Raw genomic sequence first — 16,820 nt, 5'->3', positions numbered from 1 at the left:
CCGGCGCAATTTCTCCAGAGCGACTGCGGGAGCGCTGATGACGACACAGCTGTTTCACGATTGGCCAAATTCACCACATGACAACAAGGACGTGTATTTCGGGTTCATTCTGACAACTTCAGTCCCACTAATGCTCATATACGGACTTTCAAAAAAATTAAAATAAATTAACTTTTCATGTCATTTTCATCTCGTAAATCATGTTTATTAAAAGATTACAATTATTTTTACTGCAATCACTTTTTTGTTAATTCGTTTATATAGGTTTTGTGCATAGGTTTATTTTGGACCTTTTTCATACAGACCCTTTACAGTATTAAGCTGCATAACCTATTTAGATAATCATTTTGTTATGGAATAAATCAAGTGTCAATCTTACAGACTTTTAATATAATGGTCATCATGGATTCTGATTGATACTAATGGTCTAGTTGCTGGGTTCATCCATCTTCACTTGCATGTGATTACTGCCAACAACTCTGGCTGGATGTCAACTTAATACAACATTCAGATCACTTTCATAAGCTGGTATAAATCATAATAGAAAGGCAAATAAATTGGGCTTATCCGTAGGCCTGTTCATGGTGTTCACGTATGTTCATGGTGTTTTGTCTTACTAAAATGTGCTTACCTAACTGGAGAAATAGTAAAATAAGTAAACAAATATGTAACATCCTAATTCTTTTATCTGAAAACCACATTTAGTACATACAATTATTATTATTAATTATTATCTTCATAGATTATTTTTATTAAGTTGCAGTAGCAAAAACACACATAATGAATCATACTGCACAAGTCAAATTTTCAATATGTTCTGTTTATTTACTTAAAACTTGTTTCTGTCGTGATGACACCCTTTCAAAATATTACATACATCTTAAAGGTTTATTAAAACATAAACCAACATAGTAATAAAAAAAGAATCACTTCTAATACTAATAACTTCTAACTTTTTAGTTTTAGTTACTTTTTCTTATTTGTAAGTCGCTTTGGACAAAAGCGTCTGCTAAATGACAAAAGTAAAGTAAAAGTAAAAGTTCTAATGAAAATTGTTAAGTGTAATTGCATTGATTGGTTAGTATTAGAAATAACGAGTCACACTGGTGTTGGGTATGGTCCCATGTCCCTTTGGATATATAAAAACAATACTTATTACATTGAACCTTTACTCACTTTCCTTGCTCATTGTGCTCAATTTCATACAACAATAACGGCATTTCTATAGCTTCCAGTTCGTCTGCAATAAAGCAAGCAAACGCCACGTGATCTGCCATGACTGAGGTAGATGCAGCAAACTACGAGAGCCCCGAAGTGTCCGACTTAACGACTCCGTTTTCAACTCCGCCCCTGACTACTCTCGTTGACCACCGTCTGTAGCCGTGCTTCAAGTCGAACGCACCTACTGATGATCTTCTGTGGAGGCGGTGCTTATCCAAACTATTACATCACAGAGTAGAACATTCCACAAGCTGTCATTTTGGCTTTTTTGGCGCACTCATCCTTTTTTATAGTCCAATGGCCTCTTATATGCCAAAAAAACAAGTGAATTTTGGTTTTTCCATTCATGACCCTTTTAAACTTGTTGATATCATAATTCTGCATGATTATATGGTTTGTAATTGACCTGCTGTCTGTCACCCGTCAGAACCAGTTGAGATGCACAGCTTCACTTATTCACCCACAGTCGTGAAAAAGCATGCAGTTTAGCAAAATCTGAGCCAACCATGGCATTTTGGCTGTGCTGTAATCTGATTGTTTGCGGGAGGATCTGATTGGTGGTTGGGTGTGTGTGTGTTCAGCGGGTGGCCGGCGTGAAGGACAGCTGGTGGCTCTCTATGCTCATCCTGCCGCCACTGTTTAAGGACAGTCCTGCCAGTCCCTTCCTCTCCGCCTATTACCCTGACTGTGTGGGCATGAGCCCGTCTGCCTCGCCCGAGCACCGGAGAACTGCTCCGCCTCACAGTGAGTCAGAACCAGATCCAACTCTCCAGCCACTGCTTTCATGATCCACATGATCCCATTATTGACAGATGTGCATTACATGATGACCTAATACAGCGGAATCATTGTTTTTCATGCACTGCTCGATTTTGGAAAAAACAAACATCTAAAATGCACATTAAAGTGTTTATTTTATTGCACTTATCTATTTGCGTCTGTATTTCAATCTTTAAAGAGTTTTTTCTCTTACAAACACCACACTTTACAATTTTATTCCTCTCTTTATTCTGAAGGTTTGTTCATATTTGTGACCCTGGAGTACACAACCAGTCATAAGGGGCAATTTTTTGAGTTATACATCATCTGAATAAATGATCTTTCCATTGATGTATGGTTTGTTATGATAGGAAAATATTTGGCTGAGATACAACTATTTGAAAATCTGGAATCTGAGGGAGCAAAAAAATTAAGAAAATCACCTTTAAAGTTGTTCAAATGAAGTTCTTAGCAATGCATATTACTAATCAAAAATGAAGTTTTGATATATTTATGGTAGGAAATGTACAAAATATCTTCATGGAACATGATCTTAATATCCTAATGATTTTTGGCATAAAAGAGAAATGTATAATTTTGATCCATACAATGTATTGTTGGCTATTGCTACAAATATACCTGTGTTACTGATGACTGCTTTTGTGCTGCAGGGACACATTTCATTCACACTGATTTATACAACATTTTACTCCTAAAAACATGGTGAAAATGTTTGTTTTCTGTCTGTTGACCGTATTTTCTGATTAATGGAGTGATAAAAAGAGAAATCCAAAATCCTCTCTCAAAAAAGTTAAACAAAATCAAACAAGAATTATGAGCCAATGTTTAGATTTTTGTTCTGGAAATGTATGTAAATTTACTGCATATTTTATTATAAACAACAATATAAACAAAGCATTTATAATACAAAACAGCTGTTTTAATGTGCGCTGATATATATTAGTTCTCATGTTTACTCTGTTCACCTGTTTTGTCTTGTTTTAATAGGGGTTATTGAGCAGATATTGGCTTGTAAGTGGGAATAGTGAACATCACCGTCGCTCTGTGTGTGTGTGTGTGTGTGTGTTCATCTGTAGTCCCCGGACTCTCGCCCTATTTCCAGCCCTTCTATCAGCCGAACGAGTGTGGGAAAGCCCTGTGTGTCAGACCCGACATGATGGAGCTGGACGAGCTGTACGAGTTCCCCGAGTTCTCCAGAGATCCCACCATGTACCTGGCGCTGAGGAACCTGGTGCTGGCGGCCTGGAACCAAGACTGCAAGGTGCCCGATGTTTGCTCGTCCGTTCACATGCTGCAGTGGGATGCTCAGGAGGCTTTCTCTGGAGTTTGTGTTGACTTTCCGTTCATTATCATGTTTGTAAGCAATGCAGGAGGTCCGAGCAGGTCTGGGCTTGTGTGAGTCTGTCAGGGCAGATGAAACCTGAGGATGGCTGGATTGTGTTGATGTGATGTTTGCTCTCTCTCTCTTTCTCTCTCTCTCTCTCTCTCTCTCTCTCTCTCTCTCTCTCTCTCTCTCTCTCTCTCTCTCTCTCTCTCAGGAGGTTCTGACGCTGCAGAAGTGCGCTTCTCATGTGATCGTGCGTGGGCTGGTGCGTGTCCGTTGCGTGCAGGAGCTGGATCGGGTTCTGTTCTTCATGACCCGGAAGGGCCTGATCAACACCGGAGCGCTGCAGATCAAGTGGCCGCTGCTGCCCGAGTCACAGCACAACGTGAGACAATGTCAGGAGAGTTGAGGGGGAAGTGTCTTAAAGGGGTCATGTGGTGCAATTTCAAGCTTACTTTTGGAGTATTACATGCTGTTTGTGCATATATAAGATCCTTAAAATCACAAAGACTAAAGTCTCAAACCCAAAGAGATATTCTTTATAAAAGTTAAGACTCGTCCACGCCTTCCTAAAATACCTCATTCAAACACGCCCCACATATCTAGGCTATGTCACGGTGTGGGAAGATTTACATGACACCGCACAAATGTTTACGCAAAGAAAGAAGGCATAACTTTATTCTCGCTGTAGTATTGTTGTTGTGGAGACGCTGTGTGTTTCCAAATATGGTAAGGGATGTAACATTTCATCACATGCTTGAGGTATTCGGCCAATCACAGCGCATCAGATAGCTGTCCAATCAGAGCACACCGTTCTTTTCAGAACGATGAGCTTTGTAAAAAAAGAACGTGTTTCAGAAAGGCAGGACATAGAGTAGCAACAATTCTGTACAGTATGTGGAAAATGTTTTTTTTTTTTAAACTAATAAACAGTGTAAACACATTGTATTACACCAAAGTAATGTTCGTTAATGTTATTTTTAGAATCTTTTTTCTTAATTTTTTTATATGAACTTCCAACATAAATTTTTAGTGCACTGTCATGAGTGTAGAAAAGCAATGGGAACGCAGTGCAGTTGAGTGCACAAACACGCTGCTCTACAGTGACTCTGAGACGGCTGAGAATTAACGATCTCTTCGTGTGTAACGATCTCTCACGATCTCTCTGTGTGTAACGATCTCTCACGATCTCTCCGTGTGTAACGTTCTCTCACGATCTCTCTGGGGGTAACGATCTCTCCGTGTGTAAAGATCTCTCACGATCTCTCCGTGTGTAATGATCTCTCATGATCTCTCTGTGTGTAACGATCTCTCAGTTTGTAACAATATCTCACGATCTCTCCGTGTGTAATGATCTCTCATGATCTCTCTGTGTGTAACGATCTCTCAGTTTGTAACAATCTCTCACGATCTCTCTGTATGTAACGATCTCTCCGTGGGTAACGTTCTCTCACAATCTCTCCGTGTGTAACAATCTCTCCGTGGGTAAAGATCTCTCCGTGTGTAACGATCTCTCACGATCTCTCTGTGGGTAACGATCTCTCAGTGTGTAACGATCTCTAACGATCTCTTCGTGTGTAACGATCTCTCACGATCTCTCTGTGTGTAACGATCTCTCACGTTCTCTCTGTGGGCAACGATCTCTCTGTGTGTAACGATCTCTCACGATCTCTCCGTGGGTAACGTTCTCTCACGATCTATCCGTGTGTAACGATCTCTCACGATCGCTCCGTGTGTAACAATATCTCCGTAGGAAACGATTTCTCCATGTGTAACGATCTCTCAGTGTGTAACGATCTCTCCGTGGGTAACGTTCTCTCACGATCTATCCGTGTGTAACGATCTCTCACGATCGCTCCGTGTGTAACAATATCTCCGTGGGTAACGATTTCTCCATGTGTAACGATCTCTCCGTGGGTAACGATCTCTCCGTGGGTAACGATCTCTCCGTGTGTAACGATCTCTCCGTGGGTAACGATCTCTCCGTGGGTAACGATCTCTCACGATCTCTGTGGGCAACGATCTCTCCGTGTGTAACGATCTCTCCGTGTGTAACGATCGCTCATGATCTCTCTGTGTGTAACGATCTCTCAGTGTGTAACGATCTCTCACGATCTCTCCATGTGTAACGATCTCTCCGTGTGTAACGTTCTCTCATGATCTCTCCGTGTGTAACGATCTCTCATGATCTCTCTGTGTGTAACGATCTCTCAGTGTGTAACGTTCTCTCATGATCTCTCCATGTGTAACGATCTCTCATGATCTCTCTGTGTGTAACGATCTCTCAGTGTGTAACGATCTCTCACGATCTCTCTGTGTGTAACGATCTCTCCATGTGTAACGATCTCTCACGATCTCTCCGTGTGTAACGATCTCTCACGATCTCTCCGTGGGTAACGATCTCTCTGTGGGTAACAATCTCTCCATGGGTAACGATCTCTCCGTGGGTAACGATCTCTCCGTGGGTAACAATCTCTCCGTGTGTAACGATCTCTCCGTGGGTAACGATCTCCGTGTGTAATGATTTATCTGTGTGTAATGATCTCTCCGTGTGTAACGATCTCTCCACGTGTCTGTGCAGAAGGTGCTGGTCATCGGCGCTGGTGCTGCGGGGCTCGCTGCTGCTAGACAACTCCAGAACTTCGGCATGCAGGTACAACTCACACAAACCACTGATGAAAGCCACCTGAAGCCCTACTGCACATGAACTAGCTTCACTGAGACACATGATCCTGCTCATAGTTGAAGAACGCAGTTACGCTGTGTGTGTGTGTGTGTATATACACTCACCTAAACGATTATTAGGAATACCTGTTCAATTTCTCATTAATGCAATTATCTAATCAACCAATCACATGGCAGTTGCTTCAATGCATTTAGGGGTGTGGTCCTGGTCAAGACAATCTCCTGAACTCCAAACTGAATGTCAGAATGGGAAAGAAAGGTGATTTAAGCAATTTTGAGCGTGGCATGGTTGTTGGTGCCAGACGGGCCGGTCTGAGTATTTCACAATCTGCTCAGTTACTGGGATTTTCACGCACAACCATTTCTAGGGTTTACAAAGAATGGTGTGAAAAGGGAAAAACATCCAGTATGCGGCAGTCCTGTGGACGAAAATGCCTTGTTGATGCTAGAGGTCAGAGGAGAATGGGCCGACTGATTCAAGCTGATAGAAGAGCAACTTTGACTGAAATAACCACTCGTTACAACCGAGGTATGCAGCAAAGCATTTGTGAAGCCACAACACGCACAACCTTGAGGCGGATGGGCTACAACAGCAGAAGACCCCACCGGGTACCACTCATCTTCACTACAAATAGGAAAAAGAGGCTACATTTTGCACGAGCTCACCAAAATTGGACGGTTGAAGACTGGAAAAATGTTGCCTGGTCTGATGAGTCTCGATTTCAGTTGAGACATTCAGATGGTAGAGTCAGAATTTGGCGTAAACAGAATGAGAACATGGATCCATCATGCCTTGTTACCACTGTGCAGGCTGGTGGTGGTGGTGTAATGGTGTGGGGGATGTTTTCTTGGCACACTTTAGGCCCCTTAGTACCAATTGGGCATCGTTTAAATGCCACGGCCTACCTGAGCATTGTTTCTGACATGTCCATCCCTTTATGACCACCATGTACCCATCCTCTGATGGCTACTTCCAGCAGGATAATGCACCATGTCACAAAGCTCGAATCATTTCAAATTGGTTTCTTGAACATGACAATGAGTTCACTGTACTAAAATGGCCCCCACAGTCACCAGATCTCAACCAATAGAGCATCTTTGGGATGTGGTGGAACGGGATCTTCGTGCCCTGGATGTGCATCCCACAAATCTCCATCAACTGCAAGATGCTATCCTATCAATATGGGCCAATATTTCTAAAGAATGCTTTCAGCACCTTGTTGAATCAATGCCACGTAGAATTAAGGCAGTTCTGTAGGCGAAAGGGGGTCAAACACAGTATTAGTATGGTATATATATATATATATATATATATATATATATATATATATATATATATATACACACTCACCTAAAGGATTATTAGGTACACCATACTAATACTGTGTTTGACCCCCTTTCGCCTTCAGAACTGCCTTAATTCTACGTGGCATTGATTCAACAAGGTGCTGAAAGCATTCTTTCTTTATTCTCAAAATAATATATATATATATTATTTTGAGAATAAAGTGAAAACTACAAGAATATAATCATAGCAAATTTTGGCATAGTTGTATTCCTAACTTTTATTCCTTCCATCTGTCCAAGAAGAGATGTTTTGGCTTTATTATAAAACGTTGTTGTAGTTCTGGACTGTTAGGGAGAGACTGAAAAAGTATTGTTTCTGAAATAATTGTCCGTCCGGTCAGAATGAAGAGTCTGTTTATTAACGGTCTGTTTTATAAGGAGTGCTTGGTTCTTTATGGTCTGTTCTCTGATTGGTGGACAGGTGGTGGTTCTAGAGGCCAGGGAGCGAATCGGAGGGCGAGTTTGGGACGATGCGTCGCTGGGCGTGACGGTGGGCCGCGGAGCTCAGATTGTCAACGGTTGCATCAACAACCCCATCGCCCTGATGTGTGAGCAGGTATCACACACACTCACACTCATACTCACACTCACATACACGCACTCACGCACGCTCACACACACACACACACACACACACACTCTCGTGCACACTCACATGCACACACTTACACACTCTTGCACAAACACTCACAAACACTCTCGCACTCACTCACGCACACACGCACACTCACACATACTCACACACACACACTTTTGTTTTTGTGAAAAGTGGGGACATCCCATGCTATTGCCCTACACCTACCCTACACCTAAACTTAGTCCTCACAGGAGACAACTCTACTTTCCCAAAAAAAACTCATTCTGTATGATTTATAAGTATTTTGAAAAGTGGGGACATGGGGCAATGTCCTGAAAAGTCACCTTCACCTTATAATACCTGTGTCATACCTGTGTCATTATACACATTTATGTCCTCATTTGTCACAAAAATGCTCACACACAGACGCACAGACACACTTGCACACTCAAGCACACACACTCTCTCCCTCACACACACACACACTCTCTCTCACACACACACACTCTCTCTCACACACACACACACACACACTGTGGTTTGGTATGCTGTTGGGGTGTGTGTGTGTGTGTGTGTGTGTGTGAGTGAGTGAGTGACGTCTCTGCTGTGCTTCTGCTGGTGTTGAGTTGGGTCTGCGGATGCACACTCTGGGCGCCCGCTGCGAGCTCCTTCATGAAGGTGGACGCGTCACAGATCCGGCTCTGGACAAACGCATGGACTTCCACTTTAATGCCGTGCTGGATGCCGTGTCCGAGTGGAGGAAAGACAAGTCGCAGTCCCAGGATGCACCACTGGGCGGTGAGACTCACCTCATGTGACCTGCTCTATCACTTATGAGACACACACATCGTTCTTTCATCAATCAGAGGTTTACTTCTGCTGAATGAATCAAAATTCAGTGAACGGGATACAGTTCAGGACAATGCTGCTACATCAAACTAATCCCAGTGTGAGAAGAAGATTTTCTAGAAATGTCAGTTATTTTTAGTTAATGGTAGGTGTCGGTAGTAGTTGAATTAACTATTGGAATCTAAAGTTTTTGGGTAATTGTATTAATTTGTCATTCACTTTCTTCTTGTCATGAAGATGTAGCCCTGCTGCTGACACTGTGTTAGAATAATAATACTACTACACTTCAGGGTAAAACTGATGGGAGTTTGTCTGTTCATGTTGTGCCGTATGTTCAGAAAAGATCCAGGAAGTGTACAAGACGTTCCTGCAGGAGTCTGGACTTCAGTTCACCGACCTGGAGGAGAAAGTTTTGCACTTCCATCTCAGTAACCTGGAATACGCCTGCGGAAGCACACTGGACCAGGTGTGTGTGCGTGCGTTAGTGAGTGAGTACTAGTGAGTGTGTGTGTTAGTGAGTGAGTGTGTGGCAGTTAGTGAGTGAGTGCTAGTTAGTGTGTGTGGTAGTTAGTGTGTGAGTGTGTGTTGAGCATGAATTTCAGGTAGTGTGAGTGAGTTTGTTGAGTGTGATGTTCATGTAGTGTGTGTGTGTGTGTGTGTGTGTGTGTGTGAGAGTGAGTGTGTGTGTTGAGCGTGATATTCATGTAGTGTGTGTGTGTGCAGGTGTCTGCGCGCTCGTGGGATCATAATGAGTGTTTTGCTCAGTTCTCTGGAGATCACACGCTGCTCACTGATGGATACTCATCAGTCCTGCACAAACTCGCTCAGGGACTCGACATCCGGCTCAATACTGCGGTACTTCACCACACTCACACACACACACACGCGCACACACACGCACTCACTCTTGCACTCACACTCACTCACGCACGCATTCACGTACGCACAGACAGAGCTGTTCTTCACCCCGTCACTTATCCGCTCACTCTCAGGGGTGTGTGTGTGTGTGTGTGTGTGCGCGTGCAGGTGCAGCACGTGAATTACTCTGGAGAGGAAGTGACTGTGATGTCCAGCTGCGGCTCTCGCTGGAGCGCACAGAAGGTTTCTCTCTCACACACATACACACTGGTGACTCTGTCATGTTGTTACTCCTCCTCCTGTGAGTGTGTTGTCTGACGGCTGCTGTGTGTTGCAGGTTCTGGTGACGGCTCCGCTGGCTCTGCTCCAGAAGAACCTCATCAGGTTCAGTCCTCCTCTGCCTGACAGGAAGCTCAAAGCCATCCACAGTCTGGGAGCCGGAGTCATTGAGAAGGTGAGCGACTGTCCGTGTCAGTGTTTGTTAGTGTCTCTCGCCCGCTGAAGCGCTCACCGCTCCTCGCTGTGTTTCAGGTGGCACTCCAGTTCCCTACACGCTTCTGGGACGGTAAAATCCAGGGAGCGGATTATTTCGGCCATGTCCCGCCCTGTCTGGAGAAGAGAGGGCTGTTCAGTGTGTTCTACGACATGTGTCCGCAGGTGCGCCGCTCCTTTCTGCACGCTTGGCAAATTGAGATTAACCCTCAGAAAAATGCTGATCAAATTCAGTATTATATGTGATGTTTTACTAATGTCTCTTGCACAACACAGTTCTACATTTGTGGTCATAAATTTACATACAGCTAGAAAAATTCTAAAAGTTTTCACCCCCCGCTCTTAAAGGGGACATCAGATGCCATTGTTCAAGTTTATTTGTATAGCGCTTTTTACGATATAAATTGTTGCAAGGCAGCACTACAGGAAATTAAGTTTCCACAATATATTTATATATTGCAGAACCTTAATATATTTAACTTATGGCAAAATTTGTCTGAGCGTTGGCATCCTCTGAGGTCCTCTGAGGGGTTGGCATCATCTTTTCTCAGGTGTTCGGTCATCTCAGATCATTTAAGGGTTGGATCCAGACTGAAGCTTCTGTCATTCCTAGTTACCACGGGATGTTAATCAACAGAGAAACAAATAGAGACATAATTAGCGTAGCTGCTGTTCCATCTAAGCAAAAATGATTTTGACTAGCCATTTTTCACTAGTTATGACTCTTTAGGGTCTTCGTGAAATGTCTGCGATGTACTTTGGTTAAAATTCCTCAATGGAAGTGTAAAACAACACCCTTTTTACCGTCAAACACAGCTCTGTTCACAGCAACCCGATTCGGTGCATGTCCCTTTAAATGATAATGAGGGCGGAGATATGCTAATACTGGACAGTCTGCTAGAGGCCGTGGGCAGGGTTTGAGTAGTATGATGTCATACTGCTCAGAAAATCAAAACGGCTTGATAATTGAGACTCTTTAGATTTTTTGGGAATTAAAAAGAGCGAATGGGTTTTTATCATTGTATATGTGATAAAATATGTTTGTATATTTATATACAAACACCTGATAAAAGTGAATTTTGCATCCAATGTCCCCTTGAAAGAGAGTTCACCCAAAAAATTTTTTTTTTTCATTATTTAAGCCCTCATATTGTTCAAACCTGTACAATTTTTTTCTTCTGCTGAACTCAAAAGAAGATAATTTGAGGAATGTTTAAAAAGAACAGTTTTGGCAGCCATTGACTTTAATATTATGGAAAAAAATATGGCAATCAATGGGGACCAGAAACTGTTCAGTTAGTAACATTATTCAAAACATCTTCTTTTGAGGAAAGAAACATACAGATTTGGAACGATGTGAGGGCGAGTAAATGATGACCGAATGATCATTTTTGTGTGAACTGGCCCTGCATCATGCCGCTTTGAGAAAATATTTATAGATCTTCCAGATAACGACACACAATATTAAAAATCATGGGTGTGTAAACTTTTGAACTGGCTCATGTGTGTAAATAGCTTATTCAGAGAAGGACCAAATAAAAACATCATGCAGATCTTCTTCTGTTAATAGTTGTTATGTTTGCTCGAGGATCGCTGAGGTGTGTGTGTGTGTGTGTGTGTGCAGGGTGAGGAGTGTGTGCTGATGGCGGTGGTCACCGGCGAGGCTCTGTCTCTGCTCAGGGATCTTCAGGACTCTCAGGTGGTGGATCTGTGCATGAGTGTCCTCAGAGAGCTCTTCCAGGAGCAGGTGACTTGCATCAGTCCTTCTCTCGTGACGCTCGGGACTCAGACCTCTGCGGCTCACCTGTGTTTCTGACTCTGTGCCGCAGGAGGTTCCGGCTCCGCTCCGGTTCCTGGTGACCCGCTGGAGCACGGACCCGTGGGCTCAGATGTCCTACAGCTTCGTGAAGACGGGCGGCAGCGGCGAGGCCTACGACATCATCGCCGAAGACGTGCAGGGCAAGCTGTTCTTCGCCGGAGAGGTGATTGATTCAGACACACATCAGTCATTTGAATTAGTGTTCATTTAGTCAGCTAATTTGACATTTAATCTGTGTTAAATGTCCTTGTTAGTTTTTATCATTTGTGAGCCTGGAGCACAAAGGCAGTCATAAGTAGCATAGGTATATTTGGGTCAAAATGATACATTGCTCTTTTATGCCAAAAATCATGAGGACATTAAGTAAAGATCATGTTCAGTGAAGATATTTAGTAAATTTCCTACTGTAAATATATCAAAACTTCATTTTTGATTAGTAATATGCATTGCTAAGAACTTCATTTGAACAACTTTAAAGGAGATTTTCTCAATATTTAGATTTTTTTGCTCCCTCAGATTCCAGATTTTCAAATAGTTGTATCTCAGCCAAATATTGTCCTATCATAACAAACCTTACACCAATGGAAAGATTATTTATATTATTTATTCAGCTGTCCCTTATAACTGGTTTTGTGCTCCAGGGTCACATATTTAGTCAACCTTATCCCATTTTATTTTAGTCTAGTTTTAGTCAATGAGTCTCGTCTTTTATCGTCAATGAAATTACATGTTGATATAGTCATAGTTATCGTTTATTGATCTTATTGTCATCTCGTCTTCATCTCATTTTAGTCATGGGAAAAAAGCTTGTCAACAAACATTTTTTTGTCATAGTTTTCATTAACGAAATTAACACCAATTTGAATATACTCATATTTGAGCAAAGCCTCATTGATTTATGTTACAGATGAGTACATCATTAACGACAAAATATGACCATTGATGAATTCTGTTATTGATCTGAATTATCTCTCATCTGACAGCTCTTACACACACACACACACACACACACACACTTACTCTCTCACACACACTCTCATAAAGACAGTTCCTTGCTGCCATTTCCTGGTGTAACACTATACCTGCACTGACTGGTGCTTATACCTTCTGCTGAAATATTATTGTGGTAGCACTTTATTTTACAGTACGTGTAAGTCCCTGGTACATACATGGTAAATATCTTGTACCTACAGGCAAATGAGTGGTAACACAAGGTACTTACCTGAGGTGTATGTACATGGTAACAAATAAGAAACACGGCTGTACTTAAGTCGTACCTGCATGGTAATTAGTTTGTACATACAGACAAGTGTGGGTAAGAATGGTCACTTACCGGTAGTGCCCGTACATGGTAACTAATTAGATACTTTACTGTACTTACTAATCTATATACAGTGGTGTGAAAAAGTGTTGGCCCCCTTCCTGATTTTTTTTTTTTTTTGCATGTTTGTCACACTTTAATGTTTCAGATCATCAAACAAATTTAAATATTAATCAAAGATAACACAAGCAAAAGATCCTCAAAAGCTACACATCATGTTGCGATCCAAAGAAATTCAGGAACAAATGAGAAAGAAATTCATTGAGATCTATCAGTCTGGAAAAGGTTATAAAGCCATTTCTAAAGCTTTGGGACTCCAGAGAACCACAGTGAGAGCCATTATTCACAAATGGAGAAAACATGGAACAGTGGTGAACCTTCCCAGGAGTGGCCGGCCGACCAAAATTACCCCAAGAGCGCAGCGACGACTCATCCAAGAGGTCACAAAAGACCCCACAACAACATCTAAAGAACTGCAGGCCTCACTTGCCTCAGTTAAGGTCAGTGTTCATGACTCCACCATAAGAAAGAGACTGGGCAAAAATGGCCTGCATGGCAGAGCTCCAAGACGAAAACCGCTCCTGAGCAAAAAGAACATAAAGGTTCGTCTCAGTTTTGCCAGAAAACATCTTGATGATCCCCAAGACTTTTGGGAAAATACTCTGTGGACTGACGAGACAAAAGCTGAACTTTTTGGAAGGTGTGTGTCCCATTACATCTGGCGTAAAAGTAACACAGCATTTCAGAAAAAGAACATCATACCAACAGTAAAATATGGTGGTGGTAGTGTGATGGTCTGGGGCTGTTTTGCTGCTTCAGGACCTGGAAGACTTGCTGTGATAAATGAACCATGAATTCAGCTGTCTACCAAAAATCCTGAAGGACAATGTCCGGCCATCTGTTCGTGACCTCAAGCTGAAGAGAACTTGGGTTCTGCAGCAGGACAATGATCCAAAACACACCAGCAAATCCACCTCTGAATGGCTGAAGAAAAACAAAATGAAGACTTTGGAGTGGCCTAGTCAAAGTCCTGACCTGAATCCTATTGAGATGCTGTGGCATGACCTTAAAAAGCGGTTCATGCTCGAAAACCCTCCAATGTGTCTGAATTACAACAATTCTGCCAAGATGAGTGGACCATTCCTCCACAGCGCTGTAACAGACTCATTGCAAGTTATCACAAACGCTTGATTGCAGTTGTTGCTGCTAAGGGTGGCCTAACCAGTTATTAGGTTTAGGGGGCAAGCACTTTTTCACACAGGGCCATGTGGGTTTGGATTTTGTTTTCCCTTCATAATAAAAAACTTCATTCAAAAACAGTATGTTGTTTACTCGTGTTATCTTTGATTAATATTTAAATTTGTTTGATCTGAAACATTAAAGTGTGACAAACATGCAAAAAAATAAAAAATCAGGAAGTGGGCCAACACTTTTTCACACCACTGTACATGGTAAATATGTAGTACTTACAGACAAGTGGGCACAAACAGGCAGGTCGTTACAGTATCCATATATGGTAACTAATAAGACATCACTGTATATACTAATATGCACATGGTGAATGTGTAGCATCTATGTACAAATGTGCTATTATGTGGTAACAAGCAAGACACATACTGTACTTGGTACACATGTGGTAAATATGTAGTACTTACAAACAAGTGTGTGTTAATGTTAAATTGCTCTCCAAAATAGTGCTTACAAAGTTTGAAGAATTGGTCATTCCTGTGTAATGTTTGTGTAAAATGGTGCACTTTATTTTACAGTCCTATTTCCATATCCTTACTATGTAATACTGGTGTATGTACCTATTAGTTAATGTACAGAATAAGTTATGCTGTACTCACATTGGGGGTATAAACATGGACCAAGGTACTTATTGAGTAATTGATGGTAGATGTACATAGTAAGTACTGTTCCTGTTGCCCAAGCATAGAATAACAAAAACACTCAAACTGAAGACCATGGGATGGCTGTGTTGTTCATCCCTAGTTGTTATCAGATGATTATTTCTGGAATTGTTAATGTGTTGCTGTGTTTCTGCAGGCCACAAACAGACACTTTCCTCAGACGGTGACGGGAGCGTATCTGAGCGGAGTGCGCGAGGCCAGCAAGATCGCAGCGCTTTAGCAGCATCTCACACTCGTCACACACTCTTCTCACACTCGTCACACACTCTTCTCACACTCGTCACACACTCTTCTCACACTCTTCTCACACTCGTCACACACTCGTCACACACTCTTCTCACACTCGTCACACACTCTTCACACACTCTTCTCACCTCTGCTGAAGCGTGTCACATCACACTGATCCAGAACCAGCTCACCACAGGACAGTGTGATCACCACTACAGGTGACCGGAACACACACACACACACACACTCACACTGCAGGTCTTTTACTGACTGAATCATGAACTTTCATTTAATCTAGGACGGTTTTGAAGTTGTTAAACATTACAGTTCATCATCATGTTATGAGCTGTTTTTTCATTTCACAGCTGAAATTGTTGATTGTGATTTTCTGCTGACTGGAATTATGGGTTTTGTATGATTATGTAAAGAGATGCACATGAAGCTTTACTCTGTAAATTCTTTTGTCATTAGTTCAAACTAATTATGGAAATATTTTTGCCTAATTACACTTGTTTTGAAACAGGCTCAGTTTTGTTGCGTTAAGATCCTTTGTTCCACTAAAAGTATTAAAAACGCTAAATTATTATAAATCCATTTAGCCTTTTGATTGAGTTTGTATCCGAGTGTCTGTGAAGATCGCTAGGAAAGCAGTCTTACATTGCTTCTCTTGTTGCCCTTTGACTGAAAATAACAACCAAAAGCCACACAATGTGGTATCGTATCAGTATTTTATTTTCTGAGTTGTTGCGGTAAAAAGATCTGAACTTTAGAGATTTAATGTGTTTTATTTCAGTTGATTTCATCTTGGTTGTAAATTGGGTTTCTCTGCTCTTGTTTCTATTTCCTTCAGTGATTCTGCTTGTTAACAGCTGGTGTTCATCACTAAAGCTCAACTCTCATTTAATTAGCCACTTAATTATCTCATTAAGTTCATAACCACTTTCGTGTCACTTCAACACTCAGTAGTGTGGACACATATTAGTGCACTTTAAAACTGAGGATTTTGCTGTGGGATTAAAGGGGTTAAATGTGTGAGATGAAAAAAACACACTGTGAAATGTATTTTTAACAGAACTATACTGTTAATATATAGGGATGCAACTATACCATTTTTTCAGAACCGATCCGATCCTGAAAATTCTGAGTATCTGCCGATACCGATCCAATCCGATACAGTGCAGTTTTTTTTTAAATCGATGTAGAATTTCTATACTTCTGTGTGTTACTCTTGTGTGTGTCAAACACAATCTACATATAGATAACGTCATTTTAATGAAAAATAACAAATGAAAAAATATAAAATCAAAATCTATGACAAAAATACTATTATAAACTTGGTTTATAATACAGCAAAAGATACTCTAGAAAAATCATGGGTGCACAATGACTTTATAAAACCTAGTGAAACA

The 16,820-nt window shown here is 41.5% G+C and overlaps 1 protein-coding gene across 2 annotated transcripts in view; it reads left to right on the top strand.

Annotated features, from left to right (window-relative positions):
- LOC306885173 (lysine-specific histone demethylase 2-like) overlaps positions 1 to 16,004 on the top strand; it is a 30,680-nt gene extending 14,676 nt beyond the window's left edge. The window contains exons 8-21 of one of the 2 annotated variants that reach the window (XM_079441534.1): positions 1,803 to 1,965; positions 3,078 to 3,262; positions 3,540 to 3,710; positions 5,907 to 5,978; positions 7,779 to 7,913; positions 8,561 to 8,732; positions 9,122 to 9,249; positions 9,507 to 9,638; positions 9,810 to 9,884; positions 9,979 to 10,095; positions 10,173 to 10,298; positions 11,758 to 11,880; positions 11,963 to 12,115; positions 15,320 to 16,004. In XM_079441534.1, coding sequence (XP_079297660.1) covers positions 1,803 to 1,965; positions 3,078 to 3,262; positions 3,540 to 3,710; positions 5,907 to 5,978; positions 7,779 to 7,913; positions 8,561 to 8,732; positions 9,122 to 9,249; positions 9,507 to 9,638; positions 9,810 to 9,884; positions 9,979 to 10,095; positions 10,173 to 10,298; positions 11,758 to 11,880; positions 11,963 to 12,115; positions 15,320 to 15,403 — 1,836 coding nt within the window. In that variant the 3' untranslated portion in view covers positions 15,404 to 16,004. The remainder of the gene's footprint in view (positions 1 to 1,802; positions 1,966 to 3,077; positions 3,263 to 3,539; positions 3,711 to 5,906; positions 5,979 to 7,778; positions 7,914 to 8,560; positions 8,733 to 9,121; positions 9,250 to 9,506; positions 9,639 to 9,809; positions 9,885 to 9,978; positions 10,096 to 10,172; positions 10,299 to 11,757; positions 11,881 to 11,962; positions 12,116 to 15,319) is intronic. The other variant, XM_079441535.1, reaches the window with a different exon arrangement.
- Positions 16,005 to 16,820: the final 816 nt, after the last annotated feature.

Source organism: Barbus barbus (genome assembly GCF_936440315.1).
Source record: "Barbus barbus genome assembly, chromosome: 19".
Classification (NCBI taxonomy): Eukaryota; Metazoa; Chordata; class Actinopteri; order Cypriniformes; family Cyprinidae; genus Barbus; species Barbus barbus.
Note: the sequence above shows the minus strand (reverse complement) of the source record. Positions and strands in the feature narration are given on the sequence as shown.